Genomic DNA, 23253 nt, shown 5'->3' on the forward strand with positions numbered 1-23253 from the left:
CATGGTAAATGAGCTCTCAGTTCCTGCCCACAGTAGTGGTACTTACAGTCTAGGTTCCAGGCTTGCATTGATGAAAGACAATTGCTTGGCAAATTGGTAGTCTTTTTGTCGCCTTCCCCCGCCACTGCCACTTCGTTCGGCAAGTTTTTTCTTCCGTAGCCATTTCACGTATGCATCCCGTATATTGCGCCACCTTGTCTTGAACCTTTCTCCTGTAACGACATGAAAAATTGATTTCGATTATTTCTCTTGTAGGTACATCGCAACTGGACAAACATATACATCGCTACATGTCACATTTCGTATTGGGAAGAGCACGGTGGCAGGCATCGTCGTGAGGACTTCGAGGATCCTTTGGACGCGACTGAGGGCCAGATACATGCCTGTGCCGGACACCACGAAATGGGAGGAGATCGCCCAGGGCTTCTGGACCGAGTGCAAGTTTCCTAATTGTGTTGGCGCACTGGATGGGAAACACATCCGGATTCAGAAACCCGTGGGGAGTGGCAGCCATTATTTCAACTATAAAAAATACTTCAGCATTGTTCTAATGGCAGTGGCAGATGCGGACTACAAGTTTGTGTACGTGGATGTGGGGTCGTACGGTAGTTCCAATGACTCTGGAATTTTCCAGCGTACGACCCTTTGCCGGCTGATGGAGGAAGGCAGACTGCGTCTCCCCCGTGACAGACCCTGGCCTGGGACAAGGGCACCGGCCTACCCCTATGTGTTTGTGGGGGACGAGGCCTTCGCCCTGTCCGACCATGTAATGCGTCCGTACCCAGACAGGGGACTTGATGCCAGCCAGCTACACTTCAATGCTCGGTTGAGCCGTGCAAGGAGAATGGTGGAGTGCACTTTCGGGATCCTGGTGTCAAAGTGGAGGGTGTTCCACACGCCCATGCTGCTGAAACCGGGCAACGCAGTTGTCGTGGTGAAGGCAGCATGCATCCTCCACAACTTTGTGCGGCAGGAGGAAAGAGAGACTCCGGAACCCCCGAATGTGCTTCCACTAATGCCCCTGCGGAGGTATGCAACCAGGCCAAGGGTAGTGTCACTGCGGAACAGGGACCAACTGAGACTTTATTTTACCACACCACCAGGACGAGGGTGAATGTTTGGTTTTTAATATGTTTTGTTGAAATGTGTTTATTTTGGAGTTTCAAGTTTTTAAGTGATTTTAAATGTCTTAATTTTTTACAATAAATTGATGTTTAATAATTGGTCATTGTGTATGTTTTATGTGCACAGGTGGGGTACATCGCAGGTGGGTGGGATACATCACAGGTGGGTGGGATACAGCACAGGTGGGGTACATCACAGGTGGGGTACAGGTGGGTGGGATACATGACAGGTGGGGTACAGGTGGGTGGGATACATGACAGGTGGGGTACAGGTGGGTGGGATACATCACAGGTGGGGTACAGGTGGGTGGGATACATCACAGGTGGGGTACAGGTGGGTGGGATACATCACAGGTGGGGTACAGGTGGGTGGGATACATCACATGTGGGGTACAGGTGGGTGAGATACATCACAGGTGGGGTACAGGTGGGTGGGATACATCACAGGTGGGGTACAGGTGGGTGGGATACATCACAGGTGGGATACATCACAGGTGGGGTACAGGTGGGTGGGATACATCACAGGTGGGGTACAGGTGGGTGGGATACATCACAGGTGGGGTACAGGTGGGTGGGATACATCACAGGTGGGGTACAGGTGGGTGGGATACATCACAGGTGGGGTACAGGTGGGTGGGATACATCACAGGTGGGTGGGATACAGCACAGGTGGGGTACATCACAGGTGGGGTACAGGTGGGTGGGATACATCACAGGTGGGGTACAGGTGGGTGGGATACATCACAGGTGGGGTACAGGTGGGTGGGATACATCACAGGTGGGGTACAGGTGGGTGGGATACATCACAGGTGGGGTACAGGTGGGTGGGATACATCACAGGTGGGTGGGATACAGCACAGGTGGGATACATCACAGGTGGGGTACAGGTGGGTGGGATACATCACAGGTGGGGTACAGGTGGGTGGGATACATCACAGGTGGGGTACAGGTGGGTGGGATACATCACAGGTGGGGTACAGGTGGGTGGGATACATCACAGGTGGGGTACAGGTGGGTGGGATACATCACAGGTGGGATACATCACAGGTGGGGTACAGGTGGGTGGGATACATCACAGGTGGGGTACAGGTGGGTGGGATACATCACAGGTGGGGTACAGGTGGGTGGGATACATCACAGGTGGGGTACAGGTGGGTGGGATACATCACAGGTGGGTGGGATACAGCACAGGTGGGATACATCACAGGTGGGGTACAGGTGGGTGGGATACATCACAGGTGGGGTACAGGTGGGTGGGATACATCACAGGTGGGGTACAGGTGGGTGGGATACATCACAGGTGGGGTACAGGTGGGTGGGATACATCACAGGTGGGGTACAGGTGGGTGGGATACATCACAGGTGGGGTACAGGTGGGTGGGGAACAGGTGGGTGGGCCACGGGTGGGTGGGCAACACGTGGGTGACACAAATCCATAGCAAAAGTGGAATACATCACAAGCTTAAACCACAAGCCCCCCCCAAAAACTTCTAGTCAACATACCCTTTGTGCCTTGCTGTCTCTTGCTCAAGTGCTCAAAGTCCTCCACATACAGCTTGGCAATTTTTTTCCACAGGCCTCTGCATTTTTTGATGTTGCTGTGGTCCGCATCCCCCTTGTCCCACAGGGCTGGTACCTGCTGCACCTGTAGGATGAGGTCTTCTGATGTGTAGGGCCTCACCCCCTCGCTATCAGACAGATCCTGCTCCATATTGCTGCCAAAGAGCTCCAGCATGAAGTCACTGCTGCTCCACTCTGTGAACGCTGGTGCCATGTGGTCCCCATCCAAAATGGCCACCATACCATAGAGTCAGCATAGGAAGTGTGGTACAACATCCGGTTTTTATAGCCAGTGTGTTGTGCGCTCTCCGGTTCTCATTGGTTTCCATTGGCCGGATGCAACATTCCGGCTCCGGTCCGGATACGTCAGCCGGACCAGCCGGACCAAAAAATAGCGCATGTTGGAACGGACGCCGGAGTCCGGATCCGGTCCGGCTCCGGTCCGGACGAAACGGACGCATGTGAACGGTCGCATAGACTTTCATTGCTATGCCGTGCGTCCGTTTCGTCCGGTCCGCATGCGGTCCGGCTCCGGCACGGCTCCGGCACGGCGATTCCGGATAGCAGCCGCTAATGTGAACCGGGCCTTAGTTCACACTATGCTTATTTGGTAATTTAGTTAGAGGTTAAGGTCCCTTCCAGAAGGATGACCTCATCACTGCAGAAGGCCCAATACGAAACACTCTGCATTTAAACAGTTTTGTGGAAGTTAACATCCTTCATTAATGTTAATTTGGTGCATCTGTGTTGAATGCAAGATGTGTATCTTGCCTATAAATTAGGCTCTGCACACCTATGCTGTTAGTCATTCAGATGCAGCATGTCTTGGGAAGTGCTGCAACCTCTCCCCAGCTGTCAAAGAAAGGAATCTGGTTGGTTACAGATAACCACACCAGGATGTTTATGTTGGGCCAGGATTAGACAAAAATAATGCACTTGCCTATCCCCTGTCTTGAAACGTTATGCACACTTATATCTTAACCACTTGCCGACCGCCCACCACCTATGGGCGTCGGCAAAGTGGCACCCCCAGGATCGCGTAACGCCCATAGGCGTTGGTACCTGGGGGACCGAATTGCAAGGGGTCGGCATTAGGCTCCGCCCACCCGCTACGTCTACCCGCCGGCCAATTAGCGGGTTGTTAACCCCCGATCTGCCGCATAGTAAGCGTATAATACCCTTTGTAATGTATACAAAGCGTATTATACAGGCTGCCTCCTGCCCTGGTGGTCCCAGTGATCGAGGGACCACCACGGCAGGAGGCAGCCCCCCTAGTAAGCACACACAAACACTGATCCTCCCCCCCCCCCCCCCCCCTGTCCCCTGATCGCCCACAGCACCCCTCAGACCCCCCCCCCCCCCGATTACCCCATCAGACCACTGTTTGCACCCGATTGTTATAATTTACGTAGGCCTCAGTTACTTGGCCTGAGTTTTATGTAAAAGGCTTGTCCGCAGTGTATGTCTTTAAAATAAATAGAGGTTTTGTGATGCAGGCAGAGGCATCTCAGGGTCTGCGTGTAGCAGAGGATACACGCAGATACTGAGAACATGTTCCTAAAAGAAGGCCATCGGACTACTCTGACCTCAACAGGAACAGAAAACATTGGCCATGTTTACTAAACATCCACGGTCCTGCATATAGGCCAAACGCCTCATTGATTATTAATCAAGTAGGTGTGTATGATGACACCACGAGTGGGTCCACCAATAGACTGATATAGGGGGTGGCGAAGATGATGTCATATTTAACTCTTTCCTAGTCGGTATTAAATCTGGAGCGAGCGATGGAGAACTCACTTCTACTTCTGCTTCTTCCTTCTGCACTAGCTAGCAAGGCTGACTGGGACGACTTCTAAGCATGTTCTTCCTTTCTGTAATCTGATATAATGTATGCTGTACATAGGTAGTTTAGTGTAACGTAGTTAGGAAGAAGGTACCTGATAGACTCCAGCAGGGAGTCTAATCACGAGCTGGTAATGCAACATGAAGATTGGCATGGCTAGGATATGATGTATGTATCTATCTGTATTCCTGTTTCCTGAATAAATAACGTAAACATTGAAGAAGCCTGAGAAAGTCTATCTACTGTTTGCTGTGTGGAGAGTCAAGTGATCTCACAGTCTGTGAGACGATGGTGTCGAAGCAAGGTGATAAGAACAGTTTATAACAGTGGTGCTGAAATCCTTCCCTGCCTAGCAATATAGGCAGACGGGGCCGGGCCGAAGAAATTGGTTTCAAGATATTCCACAGCAAAACAAGCGGAATAGACTGTAAAGCTTATCAAGCTGATACTGATAAGCTGGTGTGAGTGTGTGGGAGCCAAGCACACGGCAGCGATTCGAGAAATCAGCGGCGAAACTCTTGGACGTAACACTGTGACTACATTGTGCACTGTAGTCACCAGCCGAAATATGGGTCGAACGGGACACTCCGGGGCCAGCTCGCAACTCGCTGTAGGAGATGTCGATCCACTGAGCCAGTCCAGTGTGGGGACGGAGATGACGGTGATTAAACGCTCAGAAAGTTCCGGAGTCCATGGAAGTTTCGCAGGTGAAGTTGCGGGAATGCTGATGTATGGCCAAGAATCTGCTGCTCAGGCAAGTTTGATTTATGTTGTTTTATTCTGTGTTAATTGCAGCGTGGAGGCTGCGGGCTTCGCATCTTGTAAATGCAGGGTGCGGTTGTCAGAGTTTATGTGTTTTGTTTGGTTTCTTCGGATTCAAGTTTCCTGTGTTGCATATTTACGTGGTGGTTATTTCTGCATTTGTTTCAGGCATGTTTTTGCTGGAAAGAAGTCGATTGGTTTTTTTTTTTCTCTTCTCTTCTCTCCCCGTCTCTACAGAGGCTGGGAAAAATGTCCAGATAGAGCAGGGGGGGGGGGGGGGGGGGGTCCCCCGCAGCAGGAGATAAGCCAGCGGTGCTTCCGTTAGTACTGGATGGGAGGGAGAGGGGATAGAAGAGGAAATCGAGTGTCTTTCTGTTTGTGAGATGTTCTGCAAGTTTCTCGTATTTCCAGTCAGAGCTGCTAGCATGCTTGTAAATATCTGTATCTGTTATGTTGTTTAGCCAGTTTGTCTGTTGTGCGTTTCAGCAGTATTAGCTGTTAATATGGTTTAGAGTTAAACTTGAGTAAGTTTGAGTTATGGCAGAGATAAACTGCAGATGTTTTGTGAGGAGAGAGAGGGTTCCACGTTCCTGGGTGATGCTAGGATGTAAAATATTTAGCATTGCAGCTGTGACGCGGTTGGTCTCAAGTTTGGCAAGCATCCCAGAGAGGATAGGTAGCGGAAGGCTGACTCTCGGTAAAAGGTATCGATGCTGTGTGTAACTATGCATAACAATGTTTGTTCTGTGTGTATTTTGTTCTTTCTCCTAAGATATAGGAAACGAGAGGCTGCTATGGGAGCAGCCATCTTAGCTGGCAGTCCAGGACTCAAAATGGCGGCAGTGGAGAGAGCCCGCCCCCGAGAGTCATGGCCCCCACACGTCATGGCAGGGGGGGGAGGAGGGGCTGGGGGATCCACGTCACGTCAGGCTGTGCTCGCGGCTCCGGGCAGAGCAGCTGAAAGGAAGGGGGGTAGAAATACAGAGACATTCTCCTGGGTGTCTCGGTTCTCAAAGTATTTCCCCTGAGCTTTTCCCTGGGTCCATGGAGAGGAATGCCAGAATCAGATGTTTTTCCCAGCTAGGTGCAGGGACACACGTAACAGTGCAGATCAGGAAAGGGTCTGTACTGAGTTGCTTATAGGATTATTCCTGTAAGTGGGGCACCTTAATGGGTGGTGCAGCATAAGTTCCCAATAGAAAAGGGGGGACAGCGAATCAGGGGGGGTGCCGGAGGTGGAAAAAAGGGAGTTGACCAATACGGGTTTCCGTCGCCGCTGTTGCAGAGCGGTAACGTTTTTTCCGGTTTTGTCGTGGACAGAGCCAGAGCTGGACTGGGAGGTCTATGCTGGGCTGGAGCGGTTTTTTTGTGCGTTTTTTTTCGTCCACTGATTGGTTAAATATGTTTTTTCCAGCTCCTATCATTTGTAGCACAATGAACTAGGACTGACAGCAGTTCATGGGGCAATTATACAGATGATAGAATTGCCGTTTACAGAGTGACAGTGTATCAGTACGCTGTTTGCCATGTGACTACCTACCATGTGGGCATTCAGGGATCTGCATACAGGCATGCGACGCTGGTATGCTTAGCCCTGCACCCTGTGTAGTTTAAGTGCAAAGTGCTCCTTCCTACAGGGAGGCAGCCGTTTTTTTGTGAAGTCTGGGGGTGGTGGCACGGCAAACATTGGTCAGAGGGTACAACACACAGAACTTCTAGCAGAGCTGGTATCGCGATGAAGTTCTAGATAAGTAAATGCGATAATGAGTAAGAACATTGCAGGCTCACCTGCAAAGCAGCATCAGGTGTGGCATCCGTAATCTGTGCATGCGACGGCCGCGCATGGACAGATAAGGGGGGATGTGGAGTGAGCTGCAATGGGGTGAGAGCTTCCAAAGGTGAAGCGAGCTTCCATAGGTGAAGTCCGAGGGAGCATATTGTAAACAGGTAAGTACTGAGGATAGTACTGAGGTAGGGGGGTGAAGTTTAACTCCAATCTACCAATAAGAGTAAACAGAGTTCATGAGAACCATAAAGCAACGAGATCAATTACGGTATATATTGATCAATTTAAAGTGTAAAGAGTACAAGCCGCAGGGCGAATCCCAAATCATTAATAAGAATTGATTTGTTTGTATTTCGATTTCAGGTGTTTGGCAATATGGAATTGAGACAGCTGCAGTGCTGGCAGCAAAGATGGAGATGTCAGTCGGATAAGCGAAAGGTTCCAGATGCCGATCTAAGCTTGGAGGAACACGAGATTCCTGAAATCGGAAAGAGACTAAAACACGAGATTCCTGAAATCGGAAAGAGACTAAAACACGAGATTCCTGAAATTGGAAAGAGACTAAAACACGAGATTTCGGAGATCGGAAAGAGACTAACAAAACTGTCTGAGCAAAGCATAGTGCAAATTGCTAATGTTTTTCTTTCCCAAGGTGGTGCTTTTATAATGAAGAGTACCGTGCTGATGGTGATCCTAGGTTGCCATTCCGTCCTAGGAGAACGAAGAGAGGACATTCTCATGTATAATAAGGGGTTAATGAGAATGCAAGGCCCAAGCATGTTAATGTTGGGTGACAAAGGTACTGATCCTTTCACACCTCCCTCTGATTGGCACAGATGGACCAAGCAGGGATGGAGGGAAAGAGCACTTGTGCCAGGAGAAAACAAATTTCATGGCACAATGTGGGTGAAAGGTCTGAAGGGTCAGGTGTGCGGGCAGTGGGGATTGAATGGCAGTGTAAATCTGCTATTTAATACCACACTCCCAGAATCGATGCACCGATCCAAAGGTTTGTTAAAAGGTACATTGCAGTACAATGGGTACGTGCAAAAGGTGGAGTGTGTGATTCAGGGGTACCTTGTCTTGGTTATGCAGAGTGAGATGGTTCCAGATTGGAGAGGAACGAGCAGGAGGCGTCAATTCTCCTGCCGGAGAGACGAGGGGGACAACATCACACTCTGGAGCTACCAGCAGAGAGTGCCTCTGAAACAACTATACACACGTAAAGGCTGGAAAGCCGAGGGTGGGTGGTTCTCGAAACAAGAAGTAAAAATAGAGATCAAGCCACATTTCCAGGTGACAAAGAGGGTGGGGAGAGCGGTCCCGGGGGAGGGAAAGCCCACACAGGGAACCCCATTCACACCACACAGGTCACAACAGGGGACGATATTACACAGTCCATATGCAGCAGCTTATCCTCATGATAGTTGGGTAAGTGAAGAGGTACTCTTAATTGAAAGATTGCAGAGAGTACTGTCTTCCCGACCTCAGGTACATATTGTGCCTCAGGACGTAAGGGGGGAAGAGGTCCAATCAGGATGGTTGGGGGCATATTTTGTCAGGGAGATGCTTAAAGATCCTGTCCAACTGAGATTGGACAAGGGGAGATATATTAATTTTTCTGGAGAAGGATCTTTTGCATGGCAGCTTCGAGATGTTTGGGTGAACAAAGGGAAACGGTGCAAGATTCCTTTAGGCACCGCCACTTCCTTGGTTCCCACCTCAACCCGTGTCTCACACCAGGACCTGAGAGGTCAACCTTTTTTGGTGCTAGACGGGGAGGTGAAGCAAGTAGAGTTGTCCTCATGCGGGCAATTCTTGCAGAAGTACCTGCGTTGGCCGGGGCAAGTAAAATTTAGTGAAGAAGCCTGCAGGCTCAATAACGCAGAATGCGAGGCTACCATTCAAAAGATCCACCCTGAAGCCCAACCGATAGTTCCGGTGGCTGAAGGAAAGGTTTGGTTTTTTAACATAAGTTCTAATGATACATTCAAGGTATATTCTCATAATTGTTCCGATAAGGGGGAGTTTCCAAGGGGAACATATTGTGGGGGCGGAGATCCCATATGGATCCAGTCATCCAGGTTGGATGACGTTGTTTCTCAAATTGTTAAGAGAACTCTAAAGTGCAAAGTTTCACGGGTAGTTCCCGTCCTGAAAGAGAACACGACATGGGACAAAGGGGAACAGGTTTTGATCCAAGACGACCACATTTTGTTACAAAGGTTAAACAAACAGTACACTAAGCTAGAGGTACGATTTCACCATGATACAGGTGATCTTCACGAGGTAGAATACAAAAATGAGCAGGTGAGTTCCAGTCTGACCTGGTGGACAAAGGTTCCGGTGATGTTCCAGGGACACTCGGACTGGGCCTCTGCGGTTCCAAAGTTCTTTCTACACCCACTGGTCGTCTGGATGGGGATGACAACTTTAGGCATCATTATCCAGGTGAGGTTGCGTGTTAAAATTACGTAAAACAAATTAACCTGGTTCAGAGATTGGTGCCTCATAAACAATCTCCTGAACCGATATTTTCAAATTAAGGGATATACAGGGTTACGGGTATAGGTTTAGTAGTACCTGTGATGGAGCTGATTGTATAAAGGCGTTCTTTTAGAAGGCACCTGGCACTGCTCCCTTGAGTAACAACCAAACGAGTTTCACTTTTCTGTGGTCATGCAAGTTTGTGAGTGATACGGAAATGACGCAAATGCTGAGCATGTGGTATAGAGGGACTTAGAAGTAGGGCCTCCCCAGAGAGCCTGGTTACAGGAAGACCAAGAGGTCTTGCTCTCTCTCTTCCAGGGGTAATCGCCTAGAGCAGAGAAGTTGTGTGAGCACGAACATCGAAGAGTGAAACATAAAAGAAAAGAAACCAGGTACTGGGAGGTTCAGACGCTGGGATCTGCGGGTCAAGCCGTTTTAGGGGGGATTGTTATAATTTAAGTAGGCCTCAGTTACTTGGCCTGAGTTTTATGTAAAAGGCTTGTCCGCAGTGTATGTCTTTAAAATAAATAGAGGTTTTGTGATGCAGGCAGAGGCATCTCAGGGTCTGCGTGTAGCAGAGGATACACGCAGATACTGAGAACATGTTCCTAAAAGAAGGCCATCGGACTACTCTGACCTCAACAGGAACAGAAAACATTGGCCATGTTTACTAAACATCCACGGTCCTGCATATAGGCCAAACGCCTCATTGATTATTAATCAAGTAGGTGTGTATGATGACACCACGAGTGGGTCCACCAATAGACTGATATAGGGGGTGGCGAAGATGATGTCATATTTAACTCTTTCCTAGTCGGTATTAAATCTGGAGCGAGCGATGGAGAACTCACTTCTACTTCTGCTTCTTCCTTCTGCACTAGCTAGCAAGGCTGACTGGGACGACTTCTAAGCATGTTCTTCCTTTCTGTAATCTGATATAATGTATGCTGTACATAGGTAGTTTAGTGTAACGTAGTTAGGAAGAAGGTACCTGATAGACTCCAGCAGGGAGTCTAATCACGAGCTGGTAATGCAACATGAAGATTGGCATGGCTAGGATATGATGTATGTATCTATCTGTATTCCTGTTTCCTGAATAAATAACGTAAACATTGAAGAAGCCTGAGAAAGTCTATCTACTGTTTGCTGTGTGGAGAGTCAAGTGATCTCACGGTCTGTGAGACGATGGTGTCGAAGCAAGGTGATAAGAACAGTTTATAACACCGATCACCCCCCTAATCACCCATCAATCACTCCCTGTCACTATCTGTCAACGCTATATTTTAGATTAGGTCCTAAACTGCCCCCTGGGGGCTCCTGATCACCCCCCCCCCCCACCCTCAGATCCTCCCCAGACACCCCCCCCTTTCTGTGTACTGTATAAATCTATCCTCCCCTCATCTGCCCCTTGCGGGCACCCACTTACCCGCCCACACCCTCGGATCACCCTCAGACACCCCCCCCCCCCCCCGATCACCTCGCCAGTGCATTGCTTGCATCTCTTCTCCCCTCTAATCACACCCTGATCACCTATTAATTACCCCGTCACCCCGTCACCACCTGTCACTGCTACCCATCAGATCAGACCCTAATCTGCCCTTTGCGGGCACCCAGTTACCCGCCCACACCCTCAGATCACCCTCAGGCCCCCTGATCACCTCTCCAGTGCATTGCTTGCATCTATTCCCCCTCTAATCACACCCTGAGACACCCATCAATCACCACCTGTCACCCCCTAACACACCTATCCATCAGATCGGGCCCGTATTTGCCCCGTGTGGGCTCCTGATCACTCGGCCAAACCCTCAGATCCCCCTCAGACCCCCTTCCGATCACCTCCCCAGTGCATTGATTGCATCTATTCTCCCCTCTAATCACCCCCTGAGACATCCATCAATCACCTCCTGTCACTACCTGTCTCACACCCTAGCACTCCTATCCATCAGATCAGGCCCTAATCTGCTCCCTGCGGGCTTCTGATCACCTGGCCAAACCCTCCCCCCCCCCCCCCCTCCCCCCCCCCCCCCCCCCCCCCAACCGCAAGTGACAGATTTTTTTTTTCTGATCACTGCTGGTCTCTACGACTTAAAGGAGTTATCAGGCAAAAAAAAAAAGTTTCATTTACCTGGGGCCATCCTGTGCCCTCGTAGTCACTCACTGCTGCTCTGGCCCCCCTCTGTCAGCTCGTTTAGTTTTTGCCGACCTCTGGGTCAGCAGGCCTCATTGCGTTCATTTTTACGCCTTCCCGCTGGTGCAAGAACATTAACATATACATTTTACGCGTTAGTGGTTCAATGTGTAAAATTTTACATATTGAACCATTAACGTGTAAAAATGTATGTGTTAATGTTCCTGCACCAGCGGGAATGCGTAAAAATGTACGCAATGCGGCCTGCCAACCCCGAGGTCGGCAAAAACGAAACGAGCTGACGGAGGGGGACCAGAGCAGCAGTGGGTGACTATGAGGGCACAGGATGGCTGCATGGGGCTGGTAGAAGCCCCAGGTAAGTGAAACTCTTTTTTTTTTTTTTTTTTTTTTTTTTTTTTTTTTTTTTTTTTTTGCCTGATAACTCCTTTAATTGTGGCTGAGACCAACCGTTATGCCACACAATACGCAACCGCCAATCCAAGAAGCTACCATGCCCAGCCTTTTCGGTGGAAACCACTCCAATTTTCCGAACTTAACATTTTTTGGGGCCTTCTCCTTAACATGGGTCTAGTCAAAAAGAATGTATTGCGTTCTTATTGGTCTACGCACCCAATACATCACATGCCCATGTTCTCTGCTGCCATGTCCAGATCACGATTTGAGAACATCCTGCACTTTCTGCACTTCAGTGCCAATACAACCTGTCATCTAAGAGGCCACCCTGCTTATGACCGGTTCCAAAAAATTCGGCCCCTCATAGACCACCTGTCATCAAAATTTGCAGATGCTTATACCCCTGAACAGTCATTTTGAGGCATTTGGTTTCCAGATATTTCTCACACCCAGCATGGGTATGTGTAAAAATACACCCCAAAACACATTATACTATTTCTCCTGAGTACGGCGATACCACATGTGTGACACTTTTTTGCAGCCTAGGTGCGCTAAGAGGCCCAAAATCCTATGAGCACCTTTAGGCTTTACAGGGTTGCTTACAATTTAGCACCCCCCAAAATGCCAGGACAGTAAACACCCCTTAAATGACCCCATTTTGGAAAGTAAACACCCCAAAGTATTCAGAGAGGGGCATGGTGAGTCCGTGGCAGATTTCATTTTTTTTTTTTTTTGTCGCAAGTTAGCAGAAATGGAAACTTTTTTTATTTTTTTTAGTCACAAAGTGTCATTTTCCGCTAACTTGTGACAAAAAATGAAATCTTCAATGAACTCACCTTGCCTCTTAGTGAATACTTTGGGATGTCTTCTTTCCAAAATGGGGTCATTTGGGGGGTATTTATACTATCCTTGCATTTCAGCACCTCATGAAACAGATGAGATGCTTCAAAATGGGAAAATTCACTTTTTGCACCATAGTTTGTAAACGCTATAACATTTTTTTTGACAAAATTCATGTCTTTTTTGATGAATATAATAAAAACTAAAAATCTCAGCAGCAATCAAATAGCACCAAAAGAAAGCTGTATTAGTGACAAGAAAAGGAGGTAAAATTCATTTAGGTGGTAGATTGTACTCGTATGACCAAGCAATAAACCGTTAAAGCTGCAGCGATCTGAATGGAAAAAAGTGTCTAGTCCTTAAAGAGGAATTCCAGCCTAAACAAACATACTGTCATTAAGTTACATTAGTTATGTTAATTAATATAGATAGGTAATATAATATCTCACCCACCCTGTTTTAAAAGAACAGGCAAATGTTTGATTTCATGAGGGCAGCCATCTTTCTGGTTGAAAGGAGGTGACAGGGAGCCTGAGACACAGTTCCAACTGTCCTGTGTCCTCATCACTCTTCCCAGTTGCTAAGCAACGTGAATAACAACATAGGAAAGCCCATCATGCTTTGCACAGCATCAGGGATAAAAAGCCGGGGCTGTTTTCTTTGATGGAGCGGAGCTTTGCTAAAAATGCAGCTAAAAATGATGCTTTAGTAAGAAAAGGTTCACTGTAAGGGGTTTTATGACTGCAGTCCTTAAAGAGAACAAGAGAGGAAGCACCCTTATGTATTTTACCATATATATATATCAATGGGAACATTTGAGAAAACACCTACCCTGCTTTCTGTTTCATTCTGCACAGCACAGCTTGCTTCTTATCAACCCTGATAAAATCCTGGACTGAGCATTCAGTCTGACTTTGCTCAGGAATATTTATAGCTCACCCTGTCTTCTCTCATGTCTTTTCAAGCCAAAACCTGCCCCCTGCTGGCTCTGCTCAGGAATCATTATAGCTGAGTCATTACAGCAAAGCCAGACTGAATGCTCAGTCAGGGATTTTATCAGGGTTGATAAGAAGCAAGCTGTGCATTGCAGAATAAAACAGAAAGCAGGGTAGGTGTTTTCTCTAATGTTCCCACTGATATATATGGTAAAATACATGAGGGTGCTTCGGCTCTGGTTCACTTTAAGTGGTTAAAATATAGGGTGTAATTGTGTATGATTAATTTACTTTGTTCAAAATAGAACACTGATAATACGAAATGTATGTTCAGGGGGTGGAGACATGTACGAGTAAATCATAAGGTATTACCTTCTGTTTTCAAGTGTGTGTGCGCATGCTAGTGCTTATTGCAGACATTCCTCTTGGTCTACTGCATAATGTTATGTTGGTTCTTAGGCTAAATAACTTAAATGGGTACCCTATATACTTGTGAACAATAGTCATTAACTTTATTTTTATTTTTTTCAGTAAACAAAGACACAACAAGCTGTGGAGGCAGCATGTGCAGCAAGGAATTCCTCAGACTGACTTAGAGGTAATGTTTCCAGAATCTGATTTTGGGTACGGATTCAATGAAGATGCGGTGGAACCAGTTTTGTCTGAGGAAAGATGCTTTAGGCAGTTTACAAAGTCTCATAAATTAACAGACCCACCAAATGTGCTGCTTGAAGTGCAAGATCTGGAGAAAGATGCCCTCCTAGAAGAGTCCCCTTTTCCAGAGCCATATTGCACAATAAAAGCCAAAGAGAAGGGCAGTTTCAGGACGCAGGAGGTAAGGAAGAAGCTGGATTTTGAACACTCTTTAACTCCACAAAACTCTGAACTAAAGCCAGCAGAATATGAGAGGAAAAAAAAGATTGTATCCACAGGATGCAGCAGAGAAGAGCTGCGAGCTAGCAAAGAATTCTATAATGGCAGCAGCAAGAGAAGCTGTCCAAAAGACACAGAGGTAGGACCCTTTTTTATGCTATAATGGCTTTGTATGTTCTTATGTGCAGTGATTGTGCTAAAATAAAGGTGATAGATAAAGGTGATTGTGATAGAACCTAAAAAGTTTCAGCAAACCGTATATAAAACGTGGAGTACTCATGTACTCTATTTTGCAATCCATCATCAACAGAGTTGGCATTCACCTGTGTTCCCTGCCTATCTGATCTGCAAGTCTAAAGGTGTGTACAAGCAGAATTGCTGCTGTCTACTGGGATTGCTGTGGCCAAGTACTGTAAAGATGCATTGTTAGCCTGTAAGCCAGGGGTCTCAAACTCGCGGCCCGTGGGCCATTTGCGGCCCTCGATACAATGTTTTGTGGCCCTTTCCGGCAAAAGCTTCCTTATAGTTCGCTTCAGTGCTCCCAAGTAATCCGCCACTAAACGAGGGCTGCAGAGCCCCCAAATCGCCCGGGGGGCAATCCGCTGGCATTTCCTGGAAGGGGCAGAGCTTTCAGCTTCAGCTCTGCCCCTCCTGACGTCAATCGCTGCCTCTCCCCGCCCCTCTGTGAAGGAAGAGTGAGAGGGGCGGACAGAGGCGGCGATGCGCCGCGATTGTGAAATTCCTTATGCGGCCCAGCCTCATCCTGACTGCCTCTTGCGGCCCCCCAGGTAAATACCCCTGCTGTAAGCTAAAGACTTGTTTTGTTACTATTGTGGGGGGGGGGGGGGAGAGATGGCATGGTGCCCAAAGGAGATGGGCAAGAAAAAATTGCAAAAACTACCTGTAACTTTCTTGCTGGTGGCTTAAATTTTATACAGAAATACCATCTTCTGAAGGCTTTCAGTTTGTTTCTGGACTTAAATTATTACCCAAGTTTTATGTGCAACCTTGCAAGAGTCTTGTTTTTTTTGTTAGTTTTTTTTACAAGCATTCATATTGTTTCAGCTAGAGCTTTGCATCCTCCATGAAGCCAAACCTGTTTAAGGTTTAACGCTTATCTTAGCTCTTATTAATTTCTGGACTGGAGGGCTCTGGCACCTTTAAGACCAGAGCCATCCTTTCCCTATCTTGCATTGTGACTGGCTCACAGCAATCACGGGGTGGCTCCTGACCGGGATTCTGACGGGATTACCTGGGCAGAACCTAAAACAGCCTGTCAGTCCCCAAACTTGGCACAGTTGGTCACTTGGTGACCAGGGTTAAGAAATTCTGGAAAAGTGGACAGAGCATAAAACAGCCAATCACATTTCAGCAATTCATTTTAAATGGAGAAAATGTAAACTGCAGCCATTTTTAAGGTGGACACACACTATACAAATGTTTAAATATCTTTCCAATTCAAGAATTACAATCAATGTTTCTTACTTGGTTGATTCTGATTGGTCAGATTTTTTATGTACCACACACATACAGTATGTTCAATTTTTCACCAGTTATGGAAAAAAATAATTGAAAACTCTGAGAAAATTGCTTGGGTGAATCTATCCACCATCCACCATTCACTTTTCATAAAAATTGATCACCACTCCCAATTGACTTTTATGGAATAAAAACGGGAAATCTGATCGGATTTCTTGCTCGAATAAAAAAAAAAAAAAGCTTTCCAATTGTCGGAAAATCAGATCGTTAATAATTTTATTGTATCGTATCGTGTGTGGCCACCTTTAGACTGTTAAATGCAGATTTCTCAAACTTGGCACAGTTGGTCACTGGGGTGGAGCCGACAACATTTAATCAAAATTCACCTATTGATTTTCAAGAGGAATATTTCAACTGCTGCCATTCCTACACTGTTAATGGCAGAATCCTCAACCCTGCTACAGTCGGTCATTGCATGACTGGGGTGCAAATTCAGAAAAGGGGTTAAGCCACAAACAGCAGATGACATTTGTTTGATTGATAAACTGCTTCGATTCTCACATTATTGAGGCCAAGGACCCCGAAGCTCACTAACATGGTCATTGAGTGACTGTGTGTCACGGTTACAAAAAAGTGGGCGGAGCCAACCAACAAATATAAATGGGAAAATTTGAAATGGCAGGGTTCTAAAACTTGGCACGGTTGGTCACTGGGGGACTCCCATTAATATTTGGTAAAGGGGGTGGAGCCTACAACAGTCAATCAAAATTCACCTATTGATTTTTAAGGGGAATATTTCAATTGCTCCCAATGTTAAACTGTTAATATCAGAGGTCTCAAACCTGGTACAGTCGGTAATTGGGTGACTGAGCTTCAAATTCAGAGGGGGCGGATCCAAAAACGGCCTATTAGATTTGTATGATTTATTTAAAATTTTCACTGCTTCCGTTCTCACATTATCCATGCCAAGGACCCAAAGCTCACAAACTTGGTCATTGACTGGCTGTGTGTCAAGGTTAGAAAAAGTGGCTGGACCTAACAAGAGCCAAATACAGACCCAAGCAATGACGGATCCTCAGCTAGTACTAAATAATAATTCTTAGTCAAAAAGTATTAGTTACAGGATCAGCCTTAGGACTGGTACACTCTAGTCAATACATGGTCCAATTACAATGATCAGATTGATCGTTGATCTGGAATTCATTTTTCTATCAACCAATCGAAGGCAACACATTTTGGCTGTTAAATGACTGGATGTCTGTCAATATTGAGTGTTGTTGCACAAAACATGGCGCGTTCCTGCAAACGACTGGATGATATAACCAAAAACTGAACAAACCTCAAGGGAACTAAAGGTCATACAGCAAAATCATCTTGCATGTGTGTGCATACATTAGTTGGCATTCCTTTCCGACTTACTGTTCAGAAAATTATTCTGAAAGATCATTTGCCAAAAGGAGATCTTCGATCCTCTCATTTGTACCAGGCCATAGAACCAGGAAGAAGCAGTAGCTTACTCAAAAATTGCTCTAATTTCAGGGTGTTTTTTTAAGCGGAATTTCCATCTTTCAACAATGTTGTGGCAATACGTTTGGGTGTCCAGTTAGCTGTCTAACCTTTAACCCACAGATTTGTGTCAGTTTTTCATGGAAATTATGCATTGTGTTGTCAGTTCTCGTTTGGATTTCCTTTCTTCTCTTTTCCAAGACTGGATAGGTAAGTCGTATGCTGAGGTTGACGACCACCCTCTTTTGCAGTGCATATTTCAAACTAATCAGAATCCTTAAGGAGAGGTGATCAGACATATGGGCCTAAGTGCTTAGGGTGATTTTTATGTAGACCCAGGTCAGTAAATTAGCAGCTGTAGATCAGGAAATACTGAAATATGAAACGGGCTGCTCAGACTAAGGTTAGTATCACAATGCATATTAACAGGCAAAGCCAGGAGCAAATGAATAAACAAGTGGGGTCATACCACTGGCTTACAGTGTTAATCTTGTATACACACATGTGCTCTGTTTTGCAATACAAGATTAACATAAGCCAGTGGTGTGCCGCCTCTTATTTGTTTGCTGCTTAGCGATATGAATGAAACGGGTGACCTGACTAATGCTGGATCCACACGGTGCGTTCGCGCACTCGATTTCCCGCTCGATTCCCGTCGATTCGTTTATTTCCAACATGTCCGTGGGCAGCACGGTGGCGTAGTGGTTAGCTCTCTCGCCTTGCAGTGCTGGGTCCCTGGTTCGTATCCCAGCCAGGGCAACATCTGCAAAGAGTTTGTATGTTCTCTCCGTGTCTGCGTGGGTTTCCTCCGGGCACTCCGGTTTCCTCCCACATTCCAAAAACATACAGATAAGTTAATTGGCTCCCACTAAAATTGGCCCTAGACTACAGTTCTTACACTACATAATATAGACATATGGCAATGGTAGGAATTAGATTGTGAGCTCCTTTGAGGGACAGTTAGTGAGTGACAAGATAGAGATATATATATATATATATATATATATATATATACACACTGTACAGCGCTGCGTAATATGTTGGCGCTATGTAAATACTAAATAATAATAATAATGTCCGATTTGGATTTCAATGGATCGTTAGGTCGATTTGGCATACTTTGCATCCGAATCGACCTAACGATCCATCGAATTCAAAATCGGACATGTTGGAAATAAACGAATCGACGGGAATCGAGTGGGAAATCGAGTGCGCGAACGCACCGTGTGGATCCAGCATGAGACTTTGGCACTGACTTTCCAGGAACAGTTCACCCAGGCTACCTGCATCTGTGGTTTCTTGATCACCTATGAAAGTCAGGAGCAGAAAATGATTTAGGATTATATTGTGCAAAGGTAGAAATCCCCTTTACGTTAGAGTTAAACTAGTATTGGACTCTATCTTCTTTGTTTCTGTGTGGAACAATCCTCTGGTCATAACTTCACATCTTCATGCTTTTCTGTTTTTTTGCTTTGTACCTGCCCAATTAAGGAGAAAGCATCACTTGTCTCTGCTATATTTGTTAAAGAAAAAACAAACAAAAAAACACAAAGATCTGTGCTAGCCAGAAAATAAAATCTACCCAACATGCCCCGCTTAGTTGTGAGAATTACGTGTTTTCGCATGCAGTTTTATGGACGTGAGATAAGTGTGTATAATATTTTATTATACTCTTATTCTTTCTAAACTTGTATGTTTTACTTTACAGTCTTAACCTGTAAGCCCAGCTATGTATTTATGACATAAACCATAAACTGGCATTTACCATATTAATCCTTGCATAAGCCATACCTGTAACAGCAGAGATCCATATTTGTGGGTCAAAACATTTTTTGTAAGATTGTGGAATAACGATTTAATGAAGCAGCTTGCTCTCTTCCCCAAAACATGGATATATCTGGTATTCACAGTCAGCACAGGGACATAGTGAATAGCACTGTTGACTCACAGCACTGGTATTCCAGGTAAAGGGAACCTGGAGTAAGCGGTATATGGAGGTGTTTGGCATATTTATAAGCAGTATATGCCATATTTATTTCCTTTTAAACCATACCAGTTGCTTGACTGTCCTGCTGATCCTCTGATTCTAATACTTTTAGCCATAGACCCTAAACAAGCATGCAGATTAGATGTTTCTGACAAAAATCTAAAGATTAGCTGCATGCTAGTTTCAGGTATGTGATTTAGTTACTAATGCAGTCAAATATATCAGCAGGGCTGCCAGCCAACTGGTAAGCTGGCCATACACTAGGCCGATTCCCGCCAGATCGACAGCAGATTCGATCACTGGGATCGAATCTGCTGTCACATCGTTCCGGCTACACGCCGAATTTTGATCCATTTCGTCCGATCCCTTCGATCGCTCCGTGCGGAAAATTACCGTCGATCGCCCGCGGGTAGGGAGCGCGTCGCTAGCGGCGTTCGAGTGCCCGACGACCGACGCAAAAGAGCCCGCATACATTACCTGCTCCGCCGGCGCTCACCGCTGCTCCGTCTCCGCTCTGGTCTCCAGGTCCGGCATGCTTTACTTCCTCCTGCCCGGCAGGAAGTTTAAACAGTAGAGGGCGCTCTACTGTTTAAACTTCCTGTCGGGCAGGAAGAAGTAAAGCATGCCGGACCTGGAGACCAGAGCGAAGACGGAGCAGCGGTGACCGGGGGCAGTCTTGCCGGCGGAGCAGGTAATGTATGCGGTGGTGGGGGGAGCGGCGGCAGCACCACCACCACAACAGATTGTGAACGGTTTCAGGCTGAAATCGGTTCACAATCTGTTTGCAGTAAAGGCAGCCATACGATCCCTCTCTGATCAGATTTGATCAGAGAGGGATCTATCTGTTGGTCGAATCTGCTGGCAAATCGACCAGTGTATGGCTACCTGTACTGTTTAAAAGGAAACAAATATGGCTGCCTCCATAAAGTTCCCTTTAAATTCTTGAGTTTGACATTATCTGTATGATCTTTGTATGTTCTTTTTACATGTGTTTCCTTCAGGCACTTCAGTTTTTTCCCACATCCAAAAAACACTGGTAGAGCAATTAACCCTAGACAATGGCAAGCGTAGATAGTGGTGCATATGTGCTGGCACACGCTTAATGACTACACTGTAAGTGGTTGCAGCTCATGTTGGTTATTCATGATTTGAGTCCTACAGGAAGAAAATGCTTTACCAATATTAGACTCAAAATTCCTGATAGTGTTTAATTCTTATGCTTCTGTTTTTGTTACATCTTCCTCCTTTTGTGTCTCAATTTCTACTTCCAAACATCTAAAAATCATGTTTCTAATCAAAGTCTTTAATTTTACAGGAGGATGCCATTTTTGGAATCCTGAGTAAAGTGAAGCCGCCATACCCATCATGCACAGACTGTATGTACCCATCGCCTGCCATGACATCTGATACGTTTGAGGAACCCCAGCAGCTGAGTTCCGCTGAGACTCCCACTGTGTGCAGTCAGCCAGCTCTTCTGCAGCACATGACTTCAGCAGTGCTGAACAGGATGCACGGCCACAGATTTTGTAAAGACGCAAGTTTACAAGCGGATTCTAAAACTGATGGTCATTTTGATCATTCAGTGGAGTCTTGTGAAGACTCAGTGTGTCAAAAAGATGCCAAGCTGGCTAAAGACCTTAAGTATTCATTTAGCAGCAAAGACTTGGAAAAAGCTAGCATGCATAGCTATTTAATGCAGCACCAAGAGTCCATTATTCAGCTTCAGAAAGCTGGATTGGTCAGGAAGCATACCAAAGAACTGGAACGTCTGAAGACTGACAGCTCTTCAGTGATCAAAGAAAGCCCTGTAGACAAGACAGATTTTTCTGGTTATGAAGATGGCGACAGAAAATCAGATTCTGCTAAGCCTGATGAAACGCCAAAAGATAGCATGGAAAAACTAGAAGTGCCTGAAGTATCGGAGGATGTTTTTATGAAAACATCTACTCCTACCTATTCCAAAATGGATCTGATGAGTAGCTATACAAAAGACTTCCTGAAAACAATTTGCTATACACCAACCTCCTCTTCCATGAGTTCCAATCTCACCAGAAGTTCCAGCAGTGACAGCATCCACAGTGTGCGTGGAAAGCCAGGACTTGTCAAACAGAGGACTCAGGAGATTGAAACACGCATGCGTTTAGCAGGTCTCACGCTTTCTTCCCCACTGAAGAGATCTCACTCTCTGGCCAAACTGGGAAGTTTAAATTTTTCATGTGATGACTTGTCGTGTGATCCAGACAATTTCCCAAAGACTGACTATAAGTACTCCCCATTTAGAGACCGCAGTGTGTGCGCAGACACACTGTCATCATCAGGGACAACTGAAACTACATCAGCTCAGATGGATTCCACTAACTCATCCATGACTGAGACGAATACAACATGATGAATTCTTTTATTGGTTTTCTTTAGTTAGCCATCGTTACTTTTATTGCACATCAGAAGTAAAGAATTTGATTTAAGGCTTCTCAAAAGACTGGTTAAATGTTACTTTTAAGCCCATGGCAATTTTCACAATTGGGGAAAAACAAGTAATGTGTATTTTGTTAGGCGATTTTGTATTGGTTGTTTTTATTGTTGCTGCCAACAAATGTACTCATTTTTTTTTTGTATTTAAGTTCAGGTGCAGTTACATTTTTGTTACATTTTGTAGAAAAAAAGAAAAGAAAAAAGGGCTAACCGTATCTAAACATATGAACACATCACTTTTATTATAGCCTACCTCTTATAGCTTTAGTGGAATACTTTACGATAACACTCCAATACGCCGCTCTGAAGCCTAAAGATCACAGAATCTTCTATATTGCTTCTACATTCCTATTTTCAAAGCTACTACAAGCCCATGGTATCAATATTGTGTATTCAATAAAAGTATATTGAATATAATTAAATATCTAATACATATGGCTTCTTTATTCAGTGTGTTGACCTTGATTGAATTATTTACGTGAATGGCAAGAAATCTTATATTGTCTCATATCCCACTTATAGGACTCTAACCGCTCACTAATAGTCAGGTTGGACAATGGTGTCATGTTTAAACAACCCTCCAGATAGAACAGTGCCTGCTGCTTCAATTCAGTGTCTTTTCCATGAGCTGTGTCTGCTTATTGCTCATTAGCCATCCACTCTCTACAGAGCAAAAAACGGTGTCATTAGGTTTTCAGCCAAATGCTCCTGTTTGTAAAGCTGCTGGGCTACACAATGCACAGAGGACAGTCAATCATGGTAAGACACCTGGCCATCCTCTCATGTGTACCTCATGGCCCATACTCACGGGCTACAATTGTCGCCGCAACCACGTGGCGCGCGCGTGTTGCGGCGACAGGTCGCCCGTGAGAATGAGGCGCGCACCCTGAACCGTCGCTGCTGTCGCCAGGCGATTGGCGGTGGTCAATTGCATGGCGACAGTTGCCGCCGCAACTGTCGCTAGTCCACGTGTGTATGCGGACTAGCGACAGCAACCTAATAGCCGGAGCATTGAGTTTCCGGCAGGGGTAGGAACGTCGGCGACAGCTTC

At 46.0% G+C, this 23253-nt stretch overlaps 1 protein-coding gene across 2 annotated transcripts in view; it reads left to right on the forward strand.

The window, feature by feature from the left end:
* SSH1 (slingshot protein phosphatase 1) overlaps nt 1–22624 on the forward strand; it is a 103172-nt gene extending 80548 nt beyond the window's left edge. For both annotated transcript variants that reach the window (XM_068239583.1, XM_068239592.1), the window contains 2 exons: nt 14417–14897; nt 21046–22624. In XM_068239583.1, coding sequence (XP_068095684.1) covers nt 14417–14897; nt 21046–22119 — 1555 coding nt within the window. In that variant the 3' untranslated portion in view covers nt 22120–22624. The remainder of the gene's footprint in view (nt 1–14416; nt 14898–21045) is intronic.
* The last annotated feature ends 629 nt before the right edge of the window (nt 22625–23253 follow it).

Source organism: Hyperolius riggenbachi, chromosome 1, assembly GCF_040937935.1.
Source record: "Hyperolius riggenbachi isolate aHypRig1 chromosome 1, aHypRig1.pri, whole genome shotgun sequence".
Taxonomy (NCBI): domain Eukaryota; kingdom Metazoa; phylum Chordata; class Amphibia; order Anura; family Hyperoliidae; genus Hyperolius; species Hyperolius riggenbachi.